The sequence below is a fragment of the Vulpes vulpes genome, chromosome 7 (genome assembly GCF_048418805.1).
Source record: "Vulpes vulpes isolate BD-2025 chromosome 7, VulVul3, whole genome shotgun sequence".
Classification (NCBI taxonomy): domain Eukaryota; kingdom Metazoa; phylum Chordata; class Mammalia; order Carnivora; family Canidae; genus Vulpes; species Vulpes vulpes.
In genome coordinates this window covers 16,630,779-16,658,714 of record NC_132786.1, presented here as the reverse complement: position 1 = coordinate 16,658,714, position 27,936 = coordinate 16,630,779, and the positions used below count along the sequence as shown (strand labels likewise).

The window sequence follows — 27,936 nt, the reverse complement described above, 5'->3', positions numbered from 1 at the left end:
CCGCTTGCTCGACGCAGTGAGCGAGAGCGATGGAAACACGGCATTTGATCAAATCACACTATTTACTTTTTCTCTCACTCTGCTAACAGTTTAAGACCACGGATATAATGATACAATACGATTAGACTTTAAAACACGTATGGGGTTTCATTGCATAATCTTAATGAATTCTCTGAAGACAACTCAGTAGATCAAGTGGTGAGATCACTAATAGAAAAAATATAAATCTTATTTAATAGTTAAATGATAAAAACAAGTGAATAACTATGACAATTTCATCAACATTGCAATGGATTAAAAAACTACGAAACTATATACTGAAATACAAAAAATCTCAAATTCCCAAATGAGTAACTATGAGAGTTCATGATGCGCAAAATACCAACCGTGAAATGAGCATCTTTAAAATATATAAAAATAGAGGATAAATCATGGAATAAAGGCTTCATTATTTTAAACTACCTCCAAGCCATAAACATGTAAGAATATGTTGGCAGGAAGAGACTGGAAAAACAGCTCTTACCCGGAGGATCATAGAAGAGACCACCCAAGGGAAACAGTCCGGAAGTCACGTAGCAGGGCCTCAACCATCGGACCCAGGCACCGAACCCGTCACAATACGCAAGAGCAGGACACTGTAGGGGGTTCGAGATTCACTCGCACCCTAGTAGCTCATGTGAGGAAACGTAAATGCGGCTGGTCCTGATTAACCTGCTCCATCCGAATGACCTGTGGATAGACTGGACAGAGGAGAGGACGGACAGAGGAAAAGAGACTTGCGGGTTCCTCAGACCAGTAAAAGAAAAGCCACAATGACCAAACCTCGTGGGACACGGCCCAGGCACCATCTGGACACGTGGTTCTGACATTACAGAACATCAGGGCTCAGGAGACGATGGAATCTCCCAAAACCATCCAGTTCAACAAACTCCAATTCAAGCTCGCTATGAATGTGACTGCCTAAATCTGTCTTGATGTTACAGATAATCCTGGACACGAATATTAAGTCCCTCCTTGAAGCCCTTTGTTACTCAGAGTTAAGACGTCCGCAGTCCACCGTTTGCCCTGACAAGCTGCCCTCGGTGATACTGCTGCGGCCTCCATCCTTTTCACCTGACCTGCAGGAGGACCGCCAAAGGCTTGCTCCTCTACCTCGCACCCCGTCTCCACACCCGCCGGAGGTGCAGGCTGCAGCTACAGGCCATCACGCCTCTCGAAGGCGTACCTTCAGGCCGGGCCTCTGCCTTTCATTCCGCAAGTACTTCCTTCCCCATCCCCACCTCCACCTGGACATCTACCTGAGAGTATTGCCAACCCATCATCTATGTCTCAGTTCCCGAAGGCTGTCTTTTTCACGTCCCTTAAAGGTACCCACATGCCCTCAGCCCACTTCTTTCCTGATCCCTCCCCCTCTCCCATCCCACAATCCATCCTTCAGGCCGGGCCGTCGGCTGTGCCTTCAGGGTTGACCGTCTGCCTGGCCACTCTTAGCACCTGGGTCCACACCACCATCATCTCTTCCTGGAACGAGATCTTTTCAGCGCTCTCCCTGCTCCAGTGCGTTCCGTCTGCCACGACCTTCCGACTCAGACCATGACCTCCACACACTCTTAGGGCACGTGAAGAATTTTGAAAGACAGCAGGTAGGTCCAGATGGTTTACAGCTGTCGATTCCTGATCCCTGGCTCAGCTAGTCCTTCCTGTCCTTGAAAGCTGACCAAAGCTCCTGAGGTAGCACCCGATGCCATTTCGCCTTCACCACATCCTACCCCATCACCGCTTTTCTGTCACTTAGCAGAACGAAGGCCTCCCCCTTGCTCCTCCTGTACTGTGCTCCACAGTGAGTGGTAAAAGACACTGGAACACCACAGAATCCCCTGTTAACCACAAAGCCTTTCTAAAGTCAAGGCGTCACTGAGCCTGGGACAGAACATCCAGTCTCCTCCTTTGCGTTCATTTCCATAAAAAGAGGAGCATGACAGCAGACACACGCCACCTGGCCTAAATTCATCTGCCCTAAATTCAGGGACAGTGAAGATGGGATGGTGAGAGTGGTGGCGGTTCCTGCTGAGAGATCCTGCCTCATCAATCCCGAAGGATCATCAGGGAAGGGCATCAGGCTGACTGGGAGCCACGCACAAAGAGAACAGGAAAGAAAGGCTGGAGACAGCGGAAACTCAACTCACCGAGGCAGAAAGCTCACGGCAAAGACCTATACTGTCTCGAAGCACGGAATTACCTCAGGTTTTGCTTTAAAAAGAAGAAAAGAATCCTGGGAAATAATTCACACACGCTATCTACAAAGTCACAATGCTGAGTCAGGAGCCAGAGCCCGCCCACTCACACATGCCTTGGTCTGTCTCAGTTATGTATTTTCTGTGATATTGCAAGGAGGAAGAGGTGAAAGATGCTACATGAATTTCCAGTAGACCAATTTTAAGTCAGAAAATATCCTTTCTCAGAAATTATATATATATATATATATATATATATATATATATATATACACACATGCACGTATGTATATTTAATATTATATAACATAAGATATATCTATTCTTAAACGTTTATTCAAACTCAGAGGAACAGTATCATTAAGTTTTTACACAAAGAATATCGGGTAATGTAGATTTTTACTAAGCACATATATCTACCCCCTCATCAGGAAGGTAAGCACCTTCCTGCTTATTCATTCCTAGCATGCCCTTGTTAACATTACATGAACTTCGAAAACAGTGTAATTCATCCTACTGTAATGACATACTATAAACATTTATAATATACAAACAACATACCTAATAATCATTCAACCTTCATTTCAGAGCCCCACAGCATATCATTTATGTTTACTATTAATTTCCACCAGACTTTACCTCACCCTGGTCATAGTATTCATTCATGGGTACATGAACTGAAATTTTATAAACTCTCTCTCCATCTTCCTAAGAGAGGCATCCCAATGGCATTATATTTCATGTTTAAAAATTACCAATCATACTATTAATTTTGCTGTCTATATCAATTGTGCATCAGTACTATTTAGGATAACACTTCGTTCTGATCGATTTTCACACTTAGCATACTGTAGCCAAAGTCACTAAAACTTTAGAAACCTTACTTCCATGTGTATATATACGGGTCTGTACATGTACACACATACACACAGGAAAATGACAGGACACTTATTAAAACATCTTCCCATTATAAAAACCATAAAATAAAATCTATGGAGGAAATGAAAGAGACAGGAGTTCAAGAAGAAAAGCAAATATAATTGTTCTGACAGTGAAAACGGAGAGCTCAGGTAAAGTTCAAAGGGATAATAGCATCAAATTATCATGGTAGTAACGTTCTATTGGATACATATTCAATGAGATATAACATACTTTTACAAGGTCAACTGTTCCCATCCACCAGAAACTCCATCCTGTACTATTGATACTTGAGATGACAATGTTTGAGGTCCAATTTAAAAATGGGGAGGGAGTGACAGTTTTGACAAATTATGGAGGGAGATCTTGAGCACTCTGCTGAAGCACAATCAGTGTGATTGCTTGCACAAAGAACACAAGGCTCACACCACCACCGTCACGACCCTGCAAGACACAGTGGCTTGGCTGCTCAACCTTTCATAAAGCCCTCGTTCCCTCATGCAAGGGTCACAGCCACAGTGGCCCTGCTCAGTGAAGCCAACGCCCCAATGTCTTCCCACTTCAGAATCGGCACCTCTCTATTCCCTCCACCTGGAATGCTCTTTGACATAATCCCTCTCACCATTCAAAATTCGACTCTAAATGCCTCAGAAAGAATGCTCGGACTTTCAGTTTGGTTACGTGTGTATTACGGTACTCTGCATGGTCATATTTTGTGTCATTTCTTATAACTGCATGGGAGTCCACGACTATCTCAAAGAAAAGTCTTTACAAAACGCTCAGGGGCTGCCTTCTGCAAAAGATCTATCTGCAACCGCTAACCTCTGCCATGACTCCCCCCTACGCTTCGTCACTTCCTTGCCTGTCACCCAACATCATTCCTCCACAGTACCCACTGCTTTCTGAAATTACTGATTGATAAGTATTAATATTGATGAAAACCGCATGATCTCAGTCATTTACCGCCGACTGACACATACAGTCCCAAGGTAACACAACACAGCTAGTCTACTACCCTGAAGGGACTGTGCACTTTGAAGACTTTGGGATATGTTCACTGTGCCTACAGAGTAGTCCCATGCTCATTCTGTCATTTCTGCAGTGAGTAGCACCATATTAAGAGGTATCGAGGGCAGCCCCGGTGGCACAGTGGTTTAGCGCTGCCAGCAGCCCAGGGCGCGATCCTGGAGACCCTGGATCGAGTCCCAGGTCGGGCTCTCTGCATGGAGCCTGCTTCTCCCTCTGCCTGTGTCTCTGCCCCTCTCTCCCTGTCTCTGTGTGTGTGTGTCTCTATGAATAAATAAATAAAAATCTTAAAAAAAATAAAAGAGGTGTCGAGAAGAAGTGAAAGGTACTCCACCCTCTGGTACAGAATGTGTTTTCATGTGAGGCTCAGGGACCAGTAGTGGGTTATTCTCGACTATACTGCTCTCAATGACATCAAGCACTAACCCACTAAGAGACTTAGGCGTGCCTCTGCTGTTATGACATTTTGGTCAAAATGGCAAAGTGCATCTTAATTACAGTTTCGATAGGTATGGACTTATAGGTGTCATATATTCAACGACCTTTCCGGTTCAGGATATAACTGAGTACACTCAGGAAATGTAAAGTTAACACATTAAAGCTCTGACAGATGATAGGACAGAAAATTCTATCCAGAGTTTCACCGATACCATGAAATTATCCTTTTCATGGCCCACATTTGTGATGTTCTAAATATATGCACAGTGAAAAGTAGTCAATCTGGATTTCTACAAAAGGACACTGAGCACAAAAAGGAAACATAAAGACAGTTCTATGAAATGAATCTCATAAACTATCGACCGAAGAATATTATATGTTTAAACTAAACAGTCTTTGACTACATGATATTTATCATACTCAAGATAAAAATCGTTTAAAAGATAGTTGATAATTGATGATTAAGACAAAATTCGTAGAACACTAGCATTATTCTTTCCAAGTATTCCAAGCAGAAATTCTTATAGGACACAACCAAAAGTATGGGCTATTTACTTGCTGTTATTGTAATAAAAGAACAAAGAAAAGTAAGACCTCACAAAATGTTGAAATAGCTATCTATAGACATTGTAAATTTTTAGGAAGACACTCTGAAACATCAATACGATTGCAAACACACACGCATGCGCATATTCTGGTACGATGAACTTGAAAATTAACAAGCTATGTTGCAGTTACAAATAATGATCCTAATTATTTTTTTCCCAAAGTAGTAAACAGAAATACTACCTCAAGGTTTTCTGATCAGTGACAAAGTCATTAATAAATGAAATCAAAATGGCTAACAATCAGTAAAAAACTGTATTTCTGAGGGAAACATTTACTGCTATGCTAGGCTTCCATTCCGTATAGGCAACAGATTCATTTTAGTGTGTAAAATGCTTGGGGTGGAAGAATGCTTTCGACAAGAAATGATAAAGATTTTTCCCTATCACAGTAACAAAAACATATATTCATCTTGTTTTTTTTTTAACTGCTCATCTTCCTAAGAAAATTAAAAAAAAAAAAAAAAAAAGAAAATTAAGTAATGAGGAAGGCCATAAGATGGCTAGGAAAACATAAATTGTAAGAAGCAAGAGGTTCATTTCCCTTAAACAAAACTCCCAGAAAGCAGGCAAGAAAAAAAGATAAAAGGCCTCAACAATTGGAAAAGTTGGGGAAGGAGGGGAAAATCTGAAAGCAAGCAAGATGAAAATAATGAAAATACCAGCTGACATATAACAGGGATAGAATGCAGTCTAATCCCCAGACTCCTGAGCAAGGACGTATGCAAAATTAGCACGGGAACACAAAACTACAACAGAAAGACGGGACGCGTAGCATCGGGACCAAGTATCAAAGAAAGCATATCGAATTCGGAACTTGCTCATCAAACCAGATTAATTCTCCCTTTTGACGAAATGCGTTTTGAGTTCAGGTTACGTCACAGGAATATTTTTATGGAATGACTTTAAAAATGTAGAGAAAGACTCTGATTCCTCTGAATCCCCTTAGTGAAAGAAAATCTTCAAATGCTGCTAAACTTAATTAAAAGCCACGAGGGATCGATGAAATGAGGCATTCAATGCAGACTGTGACATTCTGGGCCAAAACTGAAGTGTCATCAAAAAGTAATGGTTTTGGTAGACCCTGGCTAACAAACCAGAAAGGACATCAAACACAAAGACTGTCTTTTTTGTCAAGAATGGTAACACTGGCGAGAGAAAACCTCAAAGTGACATACATACATACATAGCGACAAACTGAGTAAGTATATTCAGCGTAAAGACTCACCAGAAGCAGGTGTCCATGCCTCTGTGGACAAAACCAAACCAAACCAAACCAAACTAAACCAAACAAAACAACTTTGGTTAACAGATCAACACTACATATTAAAATCCAGACACTATAAATTCTGGCACAGAGGCTGAAGCACACATTACATGAGAACACTGTTGCTGTCTCTATCTGGTGAAATACAAAGGAGTGTGAACCTCGGAAATGCAATTTTGGGTATCAAAGTCCAACTGACTCTTTGTAATGTGCTCTGGCTTTGCAATTCTCAACGTAGCAGGTGATAACCTGATATAGAAGCGAATACCACCGCGACTTCAGTTAGCTGCATGTGAATCGTTTAAATATCAAAAGGTGAAGTACGACAAATTAGGAATAAAACACAAATTTATGGAAAGGGTGCTTCAGAGAATGAAACCTGGATAAAACTCAAAAGCAGGAATCCTCCCAAGTGATCCCTCGCTACAAAATTAATTCACATTAGTGGAAGGCTTTGCTGTGCCCAGTGCTGGGAATGTTTTTGCCCTGTCGGGAACAGTTCACGCAAAATACCGAATTTCTGTATGTCACCCTTATGTCCCGTTGTTTTGCTCGGAAAGAGCATCAAAAAAAAAAAAAAAAAAAAAAAAAAAAAAAAAAAAAGAAAGAAAAAAAAAAAGGAAAGAGCATCAAACCTCTGTGATAAATTTAAAATGAATTACAATTTTGCTGGAGGTTTAATTGCTAAGTAATTTGTTTGAACAGTTTAAACCTGTTACAATTTTAGTCAACATATAAATTTGTGGGCAATCATATGGGAAAACTCATAAAACCACAGCTAAATTCCTGGGATCAAAGTGTTATACACTGAAATAGCCTTTAACTAACAAATGAGCATTATGATTGGATGTCAACTGCATTCCTATATTAAATTGCATATGTAAGAAAAAGTAGAAACCATTAGGCCGAGTAAGGAATAAAAATTGCTTTGAGGCAGCAACACTATGGAAATCTAAACAGAAATTCCAAACGTCCTGTCATTCTTCTGGGAGTTCAGAGCAAAAGTCGTTCTTACCTGAAAACGGATTGAAGGTTGAGAGCCCACAAGACTCCCTGACGGTGCTTCGTAAGTTAGAAAATGAGCCCATAGATAGGAGATCATAAAGACGCTTTTCATCCAACAGAGACGGCTTCCTTACTACTACTCACCCAATTCCTGAACTCTGTCATGAGCTAGTGAACCCCTAGAACAAAGCTGAGAACGAAACCTGCGTTTCGGCACGACTCCACAGGTGAACTCAGAACCAGATTAAAACCAGGGCTTACGAGAGCTTTCCCGCTGTCAGATTCACACGGGGGTCATCCCTAATCCCACCACAGACCAGCGAGAAGACAGCAAGCTCCCATCCTTGCAGGAGTGCGCCGTGGAAGCGTCACAAGCCAGAGACAGGGGGGTTGTGTCCCTCAGAGTGAAGCTACAGGAAATGGTTTCCTTCTTTTCATTTTGTCGTTCTTAAGGAACTTTCATAAAACAGCTCTGAATCATGCAGTCTCCTTTAAAAATGTTCTCCTCATAAGGAAAACAGAAGAAAAATCAACCACCACAGGTCACGCTTGAAAACGCAGAACTTCAGAAGTTGCGGGAGAAACACCTGGAAGACCTCTTTCCTTATACCATTTCATGGAAAGTTTCTCATGAGAAATTTACGTAGTGGGTTGTGTTTTATGAATCAGACCCGAATAAAAAGAGAGACTTCTGCCACGAAACTGAAAGGGTAAGAAAATCTCCGTGTGCATGCCACTCCCAGCATCATGAGTCATGTTTTTCCCACGCGGACTGTTCCAGAGTCTCACCCTGATCCCCCCCGCACTGGTCCTTACAGATGCGCTAAAATGGATTACCACTGCAGTGGTTATCAGTCCTCCTCCGATATCCAAAGAAAACTAAAGACCGAGGAGGGTCCTCAAACTCCCATGCCCGACCTGGGGAAAATGGCATTTAAAGTCCTTAACACCCGAGAGGAAGTGGCTGAACTTAAGAGGCAGGCCAGGCTCCAGCAGAAGGTCCAACTCCAGACCCAAGCCTCGAGGGCAGCCCTGCGGCCAGCGGGCTCCAGGAGCCCGGAGAATGCAGGAACCAACCGAACCCTGCCTGGGGCTTGCTTCAGATGCGGCACCGAGGGACAACGGGCCCGTCAATGTCCCAATCCCAAGGAGCCAACGCGGCAATGCCCTCAATGTCGAACGATGGGCCACTGGAAATCCGCCTGCCCGGGTCTCGGGGGATCCTCGGCGCCTCCACACAGAGGAAACCCTGAGCCGGGAAGTCCAGCCTTTCAAGGACTCGGATTGGACGATGACTGACGGGGCCCAGACTCGGACACCCCCTAACCCAGGCCAAGCCCAGGGTCCTGCTCCAGGGAGCGGGGAAGCCCATCTCTTTCCTGTTGGACACGGGGGCGACCGACTCCATTGTGCCTTCCTACTCGGGGACCAGCTTCCCCTCTCCAGTAGCGGTGATGGGAACTGATGGCACCTCCTCTATTCCACGGACTGCCCCCCTCCTCTCTTGCAGCCTGGATGGGTTCTCCGCCTCACGTTCCTTCCTTAGAATCCCTTCCTGCCCAGCTCCTCTTCGTCGAAAATCCTGACATCTATCTATCAGCTTCTCCTCGGCTAAGTCCTGCTACCCTCCTACCTACCCCCTCTGCTAACCCGGAACCCTCCCATCCCTGCTCTCAACTCCTGGAAGAGCTGACTCCTCCACATCCAGGACTTTCCAAACAGCCCTTCCCTAACCCTGACCAAATACTCTTTGTGGCCAGAGACACGCAGCATAGGCCGTCGTTACCCTAGACGCCATCCTAGAGGCAGTTCCCTCCTCCTCGGGACAAGCTCTCGGAAGGCAGAACTTAGAGCTCTCACCAGGGCTCCTCACCTGTCCAAAGGGCAACGAGCTACCATAGTCACGTACTCCAAATATCCCTCCCTCATCACACATACACATTCTGTCCTATGGCAAGAGCAAAGGCTTCTTACAACCAAGGGAAGCCCCATAATCTATGGGCCCCTCATTTCAAAACTACTAGGGGCCCTCAGCCTTCCCACTGAAGTATCCATTGTCCACTGTCATAGACACCAATCCTCCAAGGACTCCAAGGGCCAACAACAAAGCCGACTCAACTGCCCTAGCCACTGCCTTAGGCTCCTCACCAGCTCCCCTCCTCTTCCTCAACACACCACATTCCCCCCACTTACACAGATGAGGAAACTCACACACTAAAAGAGATGGGAAGAATAGTCGGGGAAAAAGACTGGATCTTCATTCAGAAGAAACTCGCTCTTCCAAACCATTTAGCTCCTATGATCATTTTAGACATGCGCCAATCCCTACACATTGGTCCCAAGGCCTTACACCAGTTCCCAGGACCCCTTTTCTACTACCCACATCTCCCAAAGGTAATTAGAGAGGTGCATTAGTCTTGCAAAACCTGCTCCACTGTAAATGCTCAAGGGGGAATTCACAGGCCAAGACCCAATCACCGGCTCCACGGCTACCAACCTGGCAAGGACTCGCAGCTGGACTTTTCCCACATGCCGCACAATAAATCCTTTCGCTACCTATTAACCTCAGTGGACGCCTTTACAGGGTGGGCAGAGGCTTTCCACACAGCTCGGGAGATGGCGGATGTGGCGGCCACCATACTCACCGAACACATCATTCCGAGATTCAGCCTCCTGGAGATCCTACAATCTGACAACGGCCCGGCTTTCATCTCCAGCATCTCCGGGCACGACTCCGAGAGCCTAAATATTACCTGGAAACTCCATATCCCATATCACCCCCAGTCTTCGGGTAACCTAGGGTGGGCTAACGGCCTTCTCAAGAAACATCTCACCAAACTTACTCTTGAATCCCCACCTGTCCTGGCCGACCCTCCTCCCACTGGCTTTAAGAAGGCTCAGAGCCACCCCTAGAGGGCCGTCGGGCCTAGTCCCTTTGAGCTTCTCTACGGGGCGGCCCTTCCTGCTCCCTTAAAATCTTCCAACATCACCTCCTCCTCTCCTATCTTACTTACCTACCTTCCCTAACTCGTCTAAGAGCCCTCCTGCGGGCCCATGTGGATTCAGTCACCCGTACTCCAGGAGCACCCACCTACAGGCCTACCCAACTCAGGACCAGGGCCCCTTCTCCTGGATAAAACTTATCCAACAAGGCACTTCCCTCGCCAGGCTTTCCTGCATGGGCAATCTGTCCCACCGTTTTATCTGTGCCTCTTTAGGCAAAACTCCCCTTGTGGCCTATTCCCCTCCCCAAGTGCATTCAGCTGCACCAGCCCCGCACCCACACCTCCAGCGCCTGCCTCATCCCTCTCTCACTAATGTTGCCCTATTTATTGACCCTCTCAACCATCAATTCCCCTTCTGTTATTCCGCCCCTAACTCATCCCTGTGCAACGTCACCCGGTCAAAAGTCACCTCTCATCATGCTGCTATTGGCCGATTCTTTTGGTGCCAGGGCTCCCTATCTAAATCTCTCAATACCTCTGCCTCCCTCCTGTCTGCCTGTCTCCCAAGTTCCGCGATTAACCATCTATAGTCAGGCAGAAGTAGCCCTCCTCACCAGCCCCCCCCCACCCCGGAAAAGCAGAAACGAGTGATCTTTCTCCCACTGGTTGTCGGGGTCTCCCTGGCCCCAACCCTGATGGCCACTGGCCTAGGGGCCCTTATTCCAGTCTGCAGATTCCTCCAGGGACCTATCCGAGAGGCCTCAGATGGCTATCGAAGCTTCGGCAGGGTCTTTTCCTTCCCGACAACGCCAAATAAACCCGGTGGCCCAGGTAGCTCTACAGAACCGATGTCTCTTGGACCTCCTCACGGCCGAGAAAGGAGGAACTTGTACGTGTCTCAATGAAGATCGCTACTACTACATCAACGAAACAGGTGGAGTGGAAACCAATATCCACATCCTCACCAAAGGTCGGGAGTCTCTCCAAACACAGTATCACCCTGTCGGCCCAACTACACCCCAATGGTGGTAGACCCCACTAACCACATGGCTCCTCCTCTCTCTAAGCCCACTCCTGATCCTTGGCATACTATTAATGGTGGCCCCTTGCTTTCTCTGAATCGAAAGGAAGGAATCCACGAAATATCTCAGTTATCAATCAACTAACTTGTTTTATATCCCTACGCTGGCCTGCCCACCTCCGACAGGCACCACGACGCCCCAAAATCAGCAGGAAGCAGCCGGATCTGAATCGTCGCCCCATTATAACATAACAAAAAGATCTGAATGTTGGGCCAGCGAGACTGGGGACCTCAAAACGGCCGACCCCAGGCCAGGAACCTCCCAATAAGGCCACCTTGCTGCCCAATCCTAACTTAGCACACCAAGACCTGTAACCCTTGCCCTAATTGGAATGCCGCCCTGCCCCCATCTTCCCACAGAAAACTCTTTAGAGACCCCACTGCAGTTGGCTTGGGCGCGACACACCCACCCCTTGCTCTCTGCCTTGCCTGCGGTGCATAACCTAGCCAGAGAGTGCAGCCCATTAAAAGCCGGTTTCAACAAAAATAAATAAATAAAAATGAAAGCCTGTTTCAACCAACTTTTGACTGGCCTCTCTTCCAGTTCACTACCGATCAGATTAAACCTGACAAAAACCATGGTCCTTTTGTACCAAACTGCCACTTAAAGACTGTGACAGCTGATCTCTACGTTGTTAGGAACTATATCGTTCCAAGATGTGTGAAACTGGCAGGGTCATAAATTCCAGACATCATTCACTCTTGGCTTGAAACGGGCTCATGGTATCTGGTATTAGGCTATGTTCTTTGGAATTTTTAGACGAATCTCACCACATCTACTTCTGCTGTGGAAAAAAAGACATCTTATCTTATTTAGCAAAGTGATAATGCAGTGTTTTAAATACATCCTAGCTTAGATGACACACGATACTTTGCTCAATGGTTCCCGGAGCCTCAGTCATTGTGATTTGATAGCACGCAAAGTCAATGAGAAAGAGACACGCGGAATTTGAAGCACAAAGGTACGGTCTTTCTGGATCTTCACATTTGTTTCAGTTTCTCACTAATGACCCTCAAGGCCTTGAATACATTAGTCACCTTTTTAGGCAACTTCTATGATTAAAAGTAAGAGAAGAGCAAGTAGGATGTTACCTATGCATTTGGCTGAGTCTTCGAACTCTAAAGACGATGATGAGACCACCAGTCCATGCGGTGTCAAACTTAACAATGCAGCAGAGGCAACAAGAAACTGCTCGACCCAGGAGTAGGTGTGAGTGAAGGCTCACCGGAGGAATCATTCTATACCATAATCGACAGTCTGTACACGTCACTGCCTCGGGCTTGGCTCGGCTTCATCTGGTGCACATCTGTTGGTCTCACCCAGGAATTCAAGAAGGGCACTGAACACTAGTGATGAAACGGCTCTGCAAGGATATTCTGATTGTTCCATCACACGGGCCTCTTAACAATCCTAGCTACCCAAACTGCATTCTCAGTGTGTTGCTCCAAAACAATTAGGTGCCAACCTTTATCTGAACTCTTGAATACCACCTTCGCCTGTGGCTGTCCTGTTGTGGGGACACCTTTCACAGCCGCATGCTTTCCCCGTTTCTCATTGTGTCCCCTGCCAAGTTTGGACCCCTAGAATACCTACCCTTGTCCTGTGCCCAGGCTTGCCCTGTCGGTGATTCATTCACATGGACATTCTGCTGTGGGCGGTGTCCTCTCAGGGCTCGTGATATTTACAGATATTTACATTCCTTCCCAAGCTTTGCTGTAGGCCAAATCCTTGCTCCTCACCTGGTCCCATCTGGTCTACCCAGACTCAAAAAAAAAAAATCACAACCGACAGTGCAAATAAAGGAAGAGCAGGTGGAGATTTTTCCAAGCCCAGACCCTGAAGACAAGAACTGAGGAAGACGGACTCTACATTTACTGTTGTGAGGATGAAAAGAGATACTCAAGATGATGCATATTACACAACATCTCACAAGCTTTCCGTGCCTTAAGTATCTAGCCCGTTGTTCATTCCGTGCAAAATTGTGAGACTCAGGCACTCTTTCAGAGCCTTCTGGGACAATACGGGACAACATGTATAAACTATGGGATGATCACCAAAATGAACCCGATTAACCTCAAACAATGGACATAATTTTTTTATCTCCTTTTTTTTAAGGATTTATTTATTCATGATAGATATAGAGAGAGAAAGAGAGAGACAGAGACACGGGAGGAGGGAGAAGCTGGCTCCATGTTGGCAGCCTGACGTGGGACTCGATCTCGGGATGCCAGGATCGCGCCCTGGGCCAAAGGCAGTCGCCAAACCGCTGAGCCACCCAGGGATCCCCATCATCTGACATCTCCCATCTCCCTACAAAGGTGGTCAATGATTCATTATGTTATTATCTGTTTCTCACCCCAACATTTCTATCTACCTGTATCCATCCATTTGCTTATGACTGAAACCAGGCAGCCATATCTGTTTCTACATCTAACCCAAGACCGTTCTAATTTAAAATATACTTTACATCCATCTTATTATTTTCTTCTCTATAGTCAGCACCCAGGTCACATTTGTATGTCCCACTGAAATCTCTCACTAGAACTACTATCATTGCATTCTGGGTGGCCTTCCAACTTGTAACTCAAGTCTTTCAATTTTTTTAAAGACGACTTTTATCACTTTGAGAGAGAGCATGAGAGAGAGTGCATGAGTCGGGGCGGGGAGGGGCAGAGGGAGAGGGAGAAGCAGATGCACCACTGGGCAGGGATCCTGACGCAGGGCGGATCCCAGGACCCTGGGATCCTGACCTGAGCCAAAAGGCAAAGGCTCAACCGACTGAGCCCCCCCCACACAACAGGTGTCCCTAACTCTGTTCTTTTCTGAATCATTCCCAAACCCACAACAGGTAGCCTAATAGTGCAAAGCCCCAAACATCATTATGTTGTTACTTAGCTTATTAGTTCTCTTCAAAGTCTTCTCCTTGCACCTTGGATGATATCAAAACCCTCTGAGCCAATAAAGCCTGGTGTGATCTAGTCCATGCTGACTTCTTTAGTCACATCTAATGCTGCTCTCCTATCTATTAATTATGTTCCACCTGCCCTGACCATTTTTCAATCTTTCTCAATGTTGGAGACTCCCATCAATATATTTTTTTTACAGTCTTCAACGTCTCAAATGCTATTAAGATTTCCTACATAGGAACTTAGCCTTACAACATTCATCAGATATGTTACTTCTTTAACAAGATCTTCCCCGAACCTCTAATTTAAGCTACTTCTCTCCATTATGATATTTTATGGTACATTGTCATTTTCTTTCATAGCACCTTTCCCACTTTTCTTGGAGTCACTTGTTTGTATGAATATTTCTAAAGTGACTCTCCTCTGGATAGGCCGTGAGCACGCTCCGTGGGAACATGGGTCTTTTGCATTCTACTGTATGCCAATGGCTAGTACAGGGACTGGCACATCGTTGGCACTCAATATATCTGTCCAAGGAGTGAGTGGAAATTCTGTATCTTATAGTTTATTTGTTCAATTATTCAATAAGCTATTATCTTGTGTAAAGCACGGTCTTCACCTCATTGGATAGAGCAGAGACAGAAAGATGCAAAAGTTCCTGCTTTGGTGAAGCTTCTAGAGTGGGAAACCAGTAATTAGCAACGAATTCAAAACATCACATCGCATTTTAGAAAGAGACGTGTAGCAAAGAAAAAATGGAGCAGGACAACGGAAATGAGGGGTGCCAGGGAGATGCGATTTACAGTTAGAATAAATCATCAATGTAGGCCTTCATGAACAGTTTACCTCTGGGAACAGACTTGAAGCAAGTGAAGGCTTTCTAAGAGAAATTCGAGATAAAGAATTTTCTAGGCGAGGGAACCGGCTAGAATGAGTCCAAGAGTGGGCACTTGTATGGGTTTCTGAGAAACAGTAAAGGAAGACGCAGAGTGGTCAGGAAGGCAGACATAGAGGTTGTGATAAAAGAGACAAGGAAGGGCAGACAGATCACGCAGGCCTTTTGACTACCATCCTCACTTTGGCTTTTACAGTGACTGAGCTGGGTGAGCCTTCAAATGGTTTCAGAAGTGTTATAGCATCTTACTTTTGCTTCAGGTGGATCGAGATGGCTACTCTGTGTAGAATCTTACAGCGCGGCATGGGGAAAGGCAGGAAAACCCCACAAAAGGCTTCTGAAGAATTCAGGCAAGAGAAGATGGTCACTTGAATTAGGATCTAGCAGTGGAGATAATAGAAAACAGCTGGATTCTGGATCTATATTGAAGGTCAAGATAAAAGGTATTTTGCTGATGCACTGGATGGGGGTTTGAAAGACAGCAAGGAATTAAAGACACCTCTGAGGTCTGGAGGCTGAGTAACTGGGAAGACAGCCTTGCAGTCAAGTCACAGGGGTGAAGAATACAGATGAGTATGTTCGGGGGGAGTTGGTGAGATCATGTTTCTTTGCAGAAACTGGAGGAGAGGTTACATGAGTAGTTGGATATACAATTCAGTGGGAGAATGACAAATGTGGGAGGTGACCACTACAAACAGCAGGGAAGGCAGGGCAGGAGAGGATATCACTCCAGACCCGGACCCCACCCCGGAGTGACTGTAAACAGAAAGGACCAACTGCCATGCACCACACCTCGTGCAAAGCCTCGTGCCCTTGCATTCGGGTCGCGCTCAGGGAGGCCTTACTCAACATACCAGGATGATGGGAAATATTTCAATCTGACACATATAATAAGCATGAGGCATAAGTAGGTAGCCATTTAGGACACGTCTCTCGTCAGACTCTTCATTGTGAAACGAATAAATTAAATTTCTTCTATCAGGTAATATTTTTATTATCATGTACATTTTCTACCTGCTAAGAAAGAAAGCAATGTGTCAATATTTTGTGGATTAAGTAAGTGTCTACAGGAATAGCCATACGCTGTGACGATGGCTAGAGTGCCTCACAGATCCTACTTTCATGCAGTGCACACGCCTCCCAGGCACAACTGTACAATCTACATTTGAGAAAATATAGCATTTGAATAACAAGAGACCAGTACGATAAAACGGGCCCATAGGGCTTATTATAAACATCTTCTAAATATAAATTGCTCTTCGAATTCTATCCTGTAGGAGGAATAGAGTTTTTCATGCAAACCAAAGAACGTCATAAAGCCGGCTGACAGACACATAAAACCCTTATCATAGTAACTTAGGTTTTAGTGATCTCTAAATTATTACCCAGAAATACAGTCTGGATCCTAATAACTAACTCACTCCAGAAACATTCACCGCGAGCCTCATGTGGTTTCCGATACGCTCTGACACAGGCGCTGATGACACAGCGATGGGCAAAACACATCAGGCGTCTGCCCCCATCCACAGGGTTTGGTCTTCCTCGGGGGGTGGAAGAGACAATGACTGAATAAATCTGTAACATGTCACAAGGTGGTGAGCACCACAAAGAGCGGGCACGCAGGGCAGGGGACCCGGGGCGGGCTGGCTCTTGTGTAAGTCGTGCGCTCAGCGGTTTCCAACTCGATTGTACTGTATGAGACTCTTTGACCACCATCTACTATTCAAGCACACGTAACAGAACAAAGGCCCCGTGGAGTGAGGACAGGTGACCCAGCTTGGAAAGGGCAAGCGTGGAAACAGACACCAGGTCTTCTAAATTGCCCTCAGAGATCTTTTCCCGCTAATGCAGTAGAGAGGGGCAGCATTCCTGTTCTGCAGACTAGGAGTAGGAGAGAGAAAAAAAAGAGGTCATTAGCCTTAGGGACAACTGCTGATGGCTGTCTAACGATCAGAGTTTAGTAAGTGGGAGATATATATAAAAAGGTAAGAGTACAGTTGTTCCTTCAACAACATGTGTTTGCATTGCATGGGTCCACTTCTTTATACAGTCCAGCACCATACATGTCTTTACACCCATGATTTTCTTTTTTTAAAGATATAGTTACTTATTTAAGAGAGAATGAGAAAGAGTGTGTACACGAGTTGGAGGGGCAGAGGGAGAGAATTCCAAGTAGACTCACTGCTGAGCATGAATCCCGATGCAGGGCTTGATCCAGAGACCATGAGATCATGACCTGAGCCAAAACCAAGAGTCAGGTACTTAACTGACGGCATCGCCCAGGCGCCCAATGACTGCACCACTCAGGCGCCCCTCTTCCTCATGATTTTAATAACATTTTATTTTCCCCAGCTCACTTCATTGTAAGATACATATTAGTCTACTGTTTATATCATCAGTAAGGTTCCAATCAACAGTGGGCTACTACTAACAGTCAAGTTTTGGCAGAATCAAAAATCATACATGGATTTTTCAGCTGTGCTGGGGGATGCTGTCGAGACCCCTAATCCCCACGTTGTGGGGAGGTCAGCTATATTCTAATGAATTTGTAGTTCTTCACGGAACTACACTTTCCAAATTAGTCGCTTCTACAAAAACCTGAAGCAGAGAATACAAAGTTCACTGAAGCCAATGTTTCAGTAACTCAATTTGAGCTACTGTTGATGAAATTGAGTACTGTATATTTCCTGTTATGAGAGTATCTCGTGCGCACGCATGCACACACACCATCCCTACAGAGCCTTCTGCGGGCTCTTTGTTTTCCACTCGATGCCAGAGAAACTTCCCTATTTATCCACAAAGTTCACATTTCCAAAGCCAAACAACAGCACTGCAAACATGGACTAGTGGTAAAAGGAGTGAGGCATGTCTCCGTCCAGTTAGACCAGAGGAGTGGCAAACATTGTTGCCGCCAAAACCAACGGAAAACCCAATTACAAATATGATGGTCACAAACGACACTTCCCTACAAAACAAAAGTGGCACACCCTGTTGTCTTGTCCAAACTCTCTATGGCCCCAACCAATCGAGAGCTTCCAGCTTTCCTGCACTTACTTGCTTCCCTTACGTTTGTCACCTCAGATACATGACTTTTCTTTTCTGCAGCTCAGGTTTTGATTTTTTGGTAACATCTTCTAACACTTTCGAAGGTTTTGTTGTATTGATTTCTTCAAAGAATATCAACACCTTCTAGCTAAGGATCTCCTACAAATGACTGTGTTGTCTTTACTTCAAATAATTAATAAACTTCCTTTGTGCTTAAGAGTCATTAGGCGCGCGCGCGCGCGCGCACACACACACACACACACACACACACACACACAGAGACATGAAGCACCATGACAACCCACTGGTTAGTTCTCAACATTTTGCAATTCAGATCACTAGTCAGCTTTCTTCCTGGTCTTCAGACCTGCTTCAATACAACAGGTAAGTATAAAAACAACTTTCATCAGTGGAAAATCCCATAGGAGTTCAGTATTGTTGCACTCTAATGGATACATGGAAGCAAATGTGTATTTCTAGAAACCAATGAATTTATGACTATAAAAGATACAGCACCTGTAAATTGAAGAGCTTATTCCTCAAAAACATAGCGGATAAAAAAAGTCAGTGCATACATCCAAAAAAGCCTTAAATAATAAGGGAGGAAAATAAGTAAAACATGTTAAAAAGATAGCCAAATGAGAGAGGCATCCTACTTCTCAGGATGGTTTCCTTATCTTTTATTGCACTTTATAAATGTCATAAAATAATGATGATTTTTTTATTGGAGTTCAGTTTGCCAACATACAGCATAACACCCAGCGGCTCATTCCATCAAGTGCCCCCCTCAATGCTCATCACCCAGTCACCCCACAAACCCACCCCACCTCCTTTTCTTCCACCCCTTGTTCATTTTCCAGAGTGAGGAGTCTCTCACGTTCTGTCTCCCTTTCTGATATTTTCCACTCATTTGTTCTCCTTTCCCCTTTCTTCCTTTTCACTATTTTTATATGCCCCAAATGAATGAGACATTACAATGTTTGTCCTTCTCCGATTGACTTACTTCACACAGCGAAATACATCCAGAACCAAATGATGACTATTTCAAAGGAGAAAAAACCACTTTTTTAAAATTAAGAGGTATCACACTGGGAGAATCCTTTCAATGACTGGGAAAAATATATGGTCACACAATACAATTTGCGGACAGCACACACATACAGTGCATGTTGTCAACTTTCTCCATCATTAACCACATAACAAAGCTCTTTTAAAAGTACAAGGGGAGGCTACGGAAGGAGTTGCTACCACCTGTATTCCTGTTTCCAGTTTCTTCCTCATGTTTGTCAAGACAGAAAGAAGCATTTTTTTTTCTTTTCTTTCTTTTAAGTCTTTAGTTTAAAAAAAAAAAAAGGGGGGCAAACCGATAGGATTTTCAACTTTTGGTGACAGTCATGGAAATCTGGAGACTCATGAGTTCTAAGACTAGGGGTTCTGAACTGAAATTAAGATTTCAAGGATTACAGTTAAAGTCTCAGAGCGAAAGACATGAGGCCGAGTATTTTTCAACGAAAGCCCAAAGAGAAAAACAGAGGCTGACGACAGAGAAGAGCTGTGACATAAACCACAGATGATGTCGGAATTGTGATTTCTGTTAAATCTTGCCATGTGTGCATGGATGTACGTACAGATACACACACATAGATCTCCGACAGTTCTTGTTCCTCAACGGTTATGCTCAAGGTTTGGTGGGGGGACCATCATTCTTTGTCTTGGCATATTTTGCTTACTTTTTGCTACGAAAAGACATAGAAAATGAAGTATAAAGATAATTTACAGATTTCAACTGTAAAAGAAAATATCAGGTTTTTAGTCCATAAAATCCAGACACCGACTGATAAAGCATCATCCTAGGAGGATCATCACTAGAAAAGTCCAATGGGACACACGGAAAAACGTCACGTTATCTACTTCCAAAGACAAAATTATTTTCACACTTTCTAGAGGTATTCTATATTTAATGTTGACGCCTGATGGAAAGGTCTGAAGTACTACAAACGTTCAGACATTGTAGAAAAGGATGTAGTACTGCCACATCTACCATCAATTCTATCTAAGTAAGTGCTATTTTATGGTGTTAGTTATTACTGTATATAAAACTACTGAAGACCAAGATTCTTTGGACATATTCTTACAGTTTCCCCAAATGTGTAAGATGGAAACAGGACTTTTTTGAGCATTCATTTTTTTCCCGCCTGAGTCACTAGCACCTCTCAAAAATAAGCTCTAGGGAATCATGAAGCCCATTCGATAATTTCCTACTAAACACCCTAAATTACATAGAAGACCGCCATGTTGATATAGATCTACTCAGGTTGTCAAGGAATTATTTAACTTACATTATGAGCAGCTACAGTTACCAGTGCTTCCAGTCTGGGACCTCATTTCTAAGTGTGTGAGTTGCTTCTCCTGTTTCCATAATAACCAATTTAACAATCAGCTTGGCAGTCAACTGCTTTAGAGGTAGTTTCATTAATATTAGCTCTCTTCTCCTTAATACATGAATCGACTGATACTGTGGGACTACTTATTTTTCTAATATCTCGTAAAAGGGCTCTGAATTCAAGGTAACAAACCTTCTGGAAGAATTAGCTCAGGCTCTTTTGTTTAAACTCAAACTTTTCCTTGTAGAACTTCAATGTATATGTTAGAATTTTCTTCCAATACTTTAGGACTCACTTAAACTTCTAGTCCGAATACGACGATTTCCTTTCGTTGCTGCAGGGGACCTGAAATGCAACAAAGTTATGAGCTAGAAGTTTTTCAGTTTTTCAAATGTCAGTAAAAACCAAAAAAAAAAAAAAAAAAAGGAAGAAAGAAAGAAAGAAACAATTAAGAAATTCCAGGAATTAAATTGGAATACAAAGTGGTCTTCATTTCACAGGACTCCCTCTATCGTTAATCCTCACGAGAATGAACACAGAAAGGAAGCTACTCCCTTACTGGATAATGAAAATCGTGATATTTGGAATGCTTTTTCCAAATCAAAAAGCTCTCGAAACTAGTTCTTTCTCTCTCCTCTTTCCTGGTTTTGAGTAAAACACACTTCTTAGTAGATGATCTGGTACCTAACGAGCACTGCTGGTTGGCTGCACACACACGTACAACAACATGAACCCAACATGTTGGGTAGACACCAAACGTCTACGTTTGGTAGAACCAAACGTCACTCTCCTTACAGGGCGTTTGTCGTTTCTAATGGCTAAGTAATACTCCATTGTATCATAGACCACAGCTTCTTTTGTTGTTGTTGTTGTTTTCTCAACTTTAAAGAGGTGGGGGAGGGGAGTCAGGGAAGGAAGAGGTGTGGACTTGAAGGTTTTTGATTTTTTAATGCAAAGTAATTTATTTTGTGTTTGATACCAGGTGAGACGATAAAGGTGATGGTGCTCATGCGCATACGCCGGCTCCAGGTGAAGTGCTCTAGGCTTCTGGCTCACTCTGCTACCTGAGAAGGTCTGTCTCAGCTTCAGCTCTACACAATGCTTGTGACTCAGCGCCTTGCGGGTTTGGGCAGTATGTAAACTTTCACAGACTTGCTGAAGGGGATGGTGCCCTCGATGCTGGTTTCCACCTGGGGTGACACTTTGCCACCTTCATTCCAGGGGGATTTTGGAATGCGGGAATTGGAGTTGTGGGCCAGTAGCAGCCTCACTTCCACCTGGCATGGTTCTGTCCAGGCAGTATGGGAGAGGTACACCTTAGTGATAAGCCGGTGGCGCCCTGGGCCAGGATTCCGCAAGTCTGCCAGCTTAGGATGAATCCTCTGAGCCTGGCCATCTGGATAGAAGACCTGGACCTTCACAGCACTCTCAGGGGCCTGCACATGTTCCAGGGTCGCATCGACATCCAGGGCCACAACCAATCCAGATGTAAACCGCAAAGGGTTGTCTGACTCGCCTGCTGGCTCAATGATGGTGGCTGAAGTGTGTGGATCTGCTCTGGAAGGGGGAGGTGCAAGAAGGTACTCTGCCTCAGCATGGTCTGTAGAATTTTGACCCCTTCCACAGGTTTGGATGTCATGAGTCGGGGCATAAGGTCAACACGTTTCTCCACAAAGCTGTCCTGTAAGTGGGGACAAATCAGCAATAAAACACCTCTGAAAAAAGTCCACTTCCTGTAAAAAGTTTTCACACATCGCAAATAAGGGGTCAACTCCTCGAGTAGTCCGTGCTGTTACTATAAGTTGCAAGGCTTTGGCCTGCAGCCTCAGGTGATGTATAATCACCACCTGTTTCTTCTCCACACCACTGTACATCAACTCCATTTTGTAGGTCTCTTCCATGATCTGTTTTGCTGCTGCGGAGGCCAAGTCACTCTGCTTCAAATATAAAGGGGCAGCCACATTCCACAGCTTTCCTTGCAAGGCCTCGATGAGAAGAAGCTGATACCGAAGATAGGTAGCCGAGAAGTCAGCAACTCCTGCTAGTTCAGACTGAAGTTCTCCAAGTCTTTGCAGATCCCGGATGGTGAACTCCAGCAGCTTCTGGGTTCCCTGAGGGTCCCGGTGCTCTGAAGACTGTACACCCTTTTAGGGTTCTGCTGCAGGAACTGATGCGACGGGTCCTCATGGGGCGCAATACCGGGAGAAACGGCCGATGACACTAGTTTTCTACCTGGTAACCTTAAGGCAGGAACAAGATGAGAAAGACTGTCGTGGAGGGAGGAATAATGCCTGAAGGTATCATCTGAGAACAGTGCCGGCATTGTTGGACAGATTGTAGCAGCATTAAAAATACGAACCAAAACTGCAATGTAAGCTGGGTCATCCATGTCTGGTTCAGCTGTGTCAAAAAATGGATGGGTGCTCAGGAGCTCTGGCACCAAGGAAAGCACCAGGGTTACATGCAGACTTCCCAGAAACTTCAAGCACTTCCATATAGAGTCCCTATCAGTAGGGTACTTGGTTAAATTTTTCAGCAGCTCCGCCAGTGCAAGATGAATCCCTTCTTTAGTCGAAACATTAGTACAGCATAAAAGTGCGTGAAGAGCCAGCCTCTCGAATATCTCTGGACGAATCCTCTAACACAGCCAGGACACTGTCAAGCTGATCCTCTCGGAGAGTGATATTATTAGAAATTTTTCTGAGGCCGTGTATGGACTGTAGACGTACTTCCTCAATTTCATCATTAAACATGTCAACCGGGAAATCAGGGCGGCACTTCTCTGCAAAAGAAGGTGAAGATTGGGCCAGCATGCAGAGAGCCTCCACGGCAGCAATGCGGACCGCATACATCTCATCTTCCAATCCATGAAAAAAGGCTTCACAAGCTCCTGACTCAATCAAGTTCACAGCTCCTGTATCTATTTCTTCTTTGGGAGCATCACCTACCCACTTTCTGCCACTGGAAAACTCTCCTGACCTGTAAAGTTCCTTGGCACGTTCATGTGCAGTGCATTTTCTCCTGAGATCTGACATGAGCTTCTTGTCGAGCGTCTGCTCCAAGAAATGAGAACTGACTTGTTCCATTGAGCCCAATAGCTTTGCAGCCTGAACTCGAACCACCCAGGAGCCATCACGGACCATGGGACAAATTTTTCCAAATGCTCATCAACTAAGTGAATTTCTTCATTACAAGAAGTAATGGGGACAATGCTTTCAGGATAGAGCTGACTGACAACCCAGATAAGTTGGACTGCAGCACTGCGCACTTGTCCATAGTCATCAGATGACAATTTACAGGCCTGCTTATAAATTGCTTGGTGTAATTTCAGTCCTCTTTCATGAAGCTGCAATATGGCTTTTATAGCCACTGTTCTGACACGTGGGTCTTGGTCACTGAAGTAATCCCCTGTAATCTTCTGGACATCTCTGACAGCTAGGCCTTCTCCATCTTTTGTCACACTTGTCTCCAAAGAGCCAAGATTGCCAAGTCATTGCAGGCACTTATTTCTTACACCATGAGACGTATCTGTGAGGTGCTTGCAGGCTACATCAACTAATCCCATCTGGATAGCTTGATTCTCTGGGAGTTTGGTGCCAATTGCAAGCAAGGTGTCCAACAGTTGAGCAAGGATTTGATGAGACTTTTCATTCTGCAGGATGTTAATGGCATCATCCATAAAGCAGTCTGGTGAAAATCCTGCAGTCTTTAATAATAAACCCAACAATAATGCAATTTTCAGTCTCACAGATGGATCATTCTCCTTGTAATAATGTTCCAAGAGAATCCTGACTACTCCTTCCACACTTTCTGCTTCAACAGGCTTTCTGGAAAACTGGAGTAGATACTGCAAAACATCCATTGGGGAGGGAGCTTTACACAGATCTACGAGGAGTGCTGCAGATCTCCTTGGTTTTGTCAATCACAGTTTCTTGGTTGCAATTTCCTCCTGTTGTTGCTGGACCACCTAAGTGAATTCCTCGTACACTCGTTTCTTTAGGTGAGCCGCCATGACTGCCCGCCACACCACAGCTTCTTGATCCATCATCTTTCGATGGACACCGAGGCTCCTTCCACAGTTTGCCTACTGTGGACATTGCTGCTATAAACATTGGGGTGCAGCTTTCCCGGGCATTATGCTGAGTGAAAACAGTCAATCGGAGAAGGACTGACATTATGTGGTCTCATTCATTTGGGAAATATAAAAATTAGTGAAAGGGAATAAAGGCAAAGCAGAGAAAATGAGTGAAAGTATCAGTGAGGGTGACAAAACAGGAGACACCTAACTCTGGGAAACAAACAAGGGGTAGTGTAAGGGGAAGTGGGTGGGGGGGTGGGGTGACTGGGAGATGGGCAATGAAGGAGGCAAGTGGCGGGATGAGCACTGGGTGTTGTGCTATTTGTGGACAAATTGAATTCCAATAAAAAATTAAAAATTCAAAACAAAGAAAAGGGCTTATTTAAAATAAGCAAACATTTAACTGATGTATTCAGTAGGTCCAATAAATGGAAATATATGAAACTAAAAAAAAAAAAAACACCGGGGAAATCTTCAGGGTTCTAAAGAATGTCATTGTTTTTCAAAAGATATCCGAATGATATAAACAGGAACACCACAAGTACAGAAGGAAAAGCTGCCGGAGGCATCGATATGAACAATTTCACTACTACATTAAATGCCGTAGATCGTTGGGGGAAAGATTTAATAGCATCAGTAAATAAGAATTTTTAAGCCATGGACTCAGTTATTTTTTTAACATAAGGAAATATGCAATAATGTATTTGAAATGTGAAAAAGTACCTGTTCCCACGGACACCCTGGAGGAAGAGCACGCCAAGGGGCAGGCTATCGGGATCCCCCACATGACGGAGCAGCCACCTGACTCAGTGGAACAACCGACTTCCGCCACTGAGGAACATCCTAAAGGAAATCAAGAGCCCACCAGAGCTACTACAAGGGGGCGAGCTGAAGCTTATAGGCCTGAGCAGTTCGAGCCGGGCGTGGCCGTTGGTGCTGAGTGCTTGACCCGAGCCGAGATGCCAGCTGCTGAGGCCAAGACAATTTACATGGCAGTCACACCTCTGATTCAATGTCCGACCTGGAGGAGCCACCTGCACACTTGGCCACCCTGCAAGAAGAGCTACCCCGGGCACCCACTATCAATGTCCCCGGAATGCCTTGCCAAAGGAGTCACCTGCCTCAGTGCAGCAACCAGCTTCGGCCCCTGAGCAACATCATGAACCATGTCAGCAGGCCACCCCAGCTCCGAAGGTGGGGCCTAATAAAGCTTCTGGGCTTGAGGTGATCGAGCTGGGCAGGGCTGTCGGTGCTGAGTGCTTGGCCAGAGTGCAGATGCCAGCTGAGGAGTCGAAGCCAATGCACGAGGTGGTCACACCTCTGATTCACTCTCCCGACAAGGAGGACCCACCTGTAATCTCGGCCACCCTCGCGGTAGATGATGTCCCGGCGCGTGCTATCAGGGTCCAACACATGCCAGTGCGGCCACCCGGATCAGTGGAGCAACTAGTGTCCGCCCCGGTGCAATATCCTGAACCACCTCAACAACCGGCCCCAGCTCCTACCTCGCAGCCTTTTAAGCTTCAGGGCCAGAGGTGATCGAGCTGGTCACGGCTCGAGCCGAGAAGCCAGGCTGCTGAGACCAAACCAATGCACGTGGTGGTAACACCTCTGACTCACTGTGCCAACATGCAAGAGCTACCTGTACCCGTGGCCACCCTGGAGGAAGAGCACGCCCAGGTGCATGCTTTCGGGTTCCCGCACATGCCGGACCTGCCACCTGCCTCAGTGGAGCGAACGACTTTGGCCACTGAGCCACATCCTGAACCCAATCAAGAGCCTGCCACAGAGACTACAGTGAGGCCAGCTGAAGCTTCTGGAGACGGAATACTTCCAAACTCGTTCTATAAGGCCACCATCACCTTAAGTCCAAAAGCAGAAGAAGACCCCACCGCACCAAAAAGGAGAGTTATAAACCGATATCCCCAATGAACACGGATGCAAAAGTTCTCAACAAGATACGAGCCAATAGGGATCCCTGGGTGGCGCAGAGGTTTGGCGCCTGCCTTTGGCCCAGGGCGCGATCCTGGAGACCCGGGATCGAATCCCACGTCGGACTCCCAGTGCATGGAGCCTGCTTCTCCCTCTGCCTGTGTCTCTGCCTCTCTGTCTCTCTCTCTCTCTATCATAAATAAATAAAAAGAAAATTAAAAAAAAAAAAGATACGAGCCAATAGGATCCAACAGTACATTGAGAAGTTACTCACGATGACCAGGTGGCATTTATCCCTGGGACGCAAGGCTGGTTCTACACTCGTCAAATACTCCATGTGACTGATCAGATCTACAAGAGAAAAAACGAGAACCAGGTGATCCTCTCAAGAGATCCAGAGAAAGCATTTGAAAAAATACGGCATCCATTCCTGATCCAAACGCTTCAGAGTATAGGGATACAGGGAACGTTCCTCAGCATCTTCAAAGCCGTCTACGAAAAGCCCACAGAAAATTATCATTCCCAAAGTGGAAACACTGGGAGCCTTTCCCCGAAGAAGATGAGGAAGGAGACATGGATGTCCACTCTCACCACTGCTATTCAACATAACACTAGACATCGTAGCCTCAGCAATCAGGCAACAAAAAGAACTAAAAGGCATTCAAATCGGCCTAGAACACGTCAAACTCTCCCTCTTCGCAGATGACATGATACCGGACACCTAGAAAACCCAACAGACTCCACCCCAAGACTGCTAGAACTCATACAGCAAATTCGGCAGTGTGGCAGGGTACAAAATCAATGCCCAGAAGTCAGTGGCCTTTCTAGATGCTAACGATGAGACTGAAGAAAGAGAAATTAAGGAGTCGACCCCATTTACGATGGCACCCAAAAGCATGAGCTACCTAGGAATAAACCTAACGAAAGAGGTAAAGGATCTCAACCCGAAAAACGACAGAACACGTCTGAAAGAGACTGAGGAAGACAAAGAGATGGCTAACTATTCCATGCTCATGGATCCGGAGAATGAATATTGGGAAAACGTCAATGTGGGCAATTTACACAATTAACGCAATTACGATCAAAAATACCACGGACTCTCTTCAGAGAGGTGGAACAGATCATCGGAAGATTTGTGTGGAATCAGAAAGGACCCCGAATGGCCACGGGAATAGT

The 27,936-nt window shown here is 45.0% G+C and overlaps 1 protein-coding gene and 1 pseudogene across 9 annotated transcripts in view; both read right to left on the bottom strand.

The window, feature by feature from the left end:
* Positions 1-27,936, bottom strand: part of LOC140599791 (adenylate cyclase type 1-like) — a 220,285-nt gene that overhangs the window by 163,676 nt on the left and 28,673 nt on the right. For 6 of the 9 annotated variants that reach the window (XM_072764991.1, XM_072765001.1, XM_072764998.1 and 3 more), the window contains exon 3: positions 27,035-27,111. The exons of the other annotated variants lie outside the window; for them this stretch is intronic. In XM_072764991.1, the coding sequence (XP_072621092.1) occupies positions 27,035-27,111 (77 nt within the window). The remainder of the gene's footprint in view (positions 1-27,034; positions 27,112-27,936) is intronic. 9 annotated transcript variants of the gene reach the window in all.
* On the bottom strand, positions 21,593-24,866 carry LOC140599784 (integrator complex subunit 4 pseudogene; annotated as a pseudogene).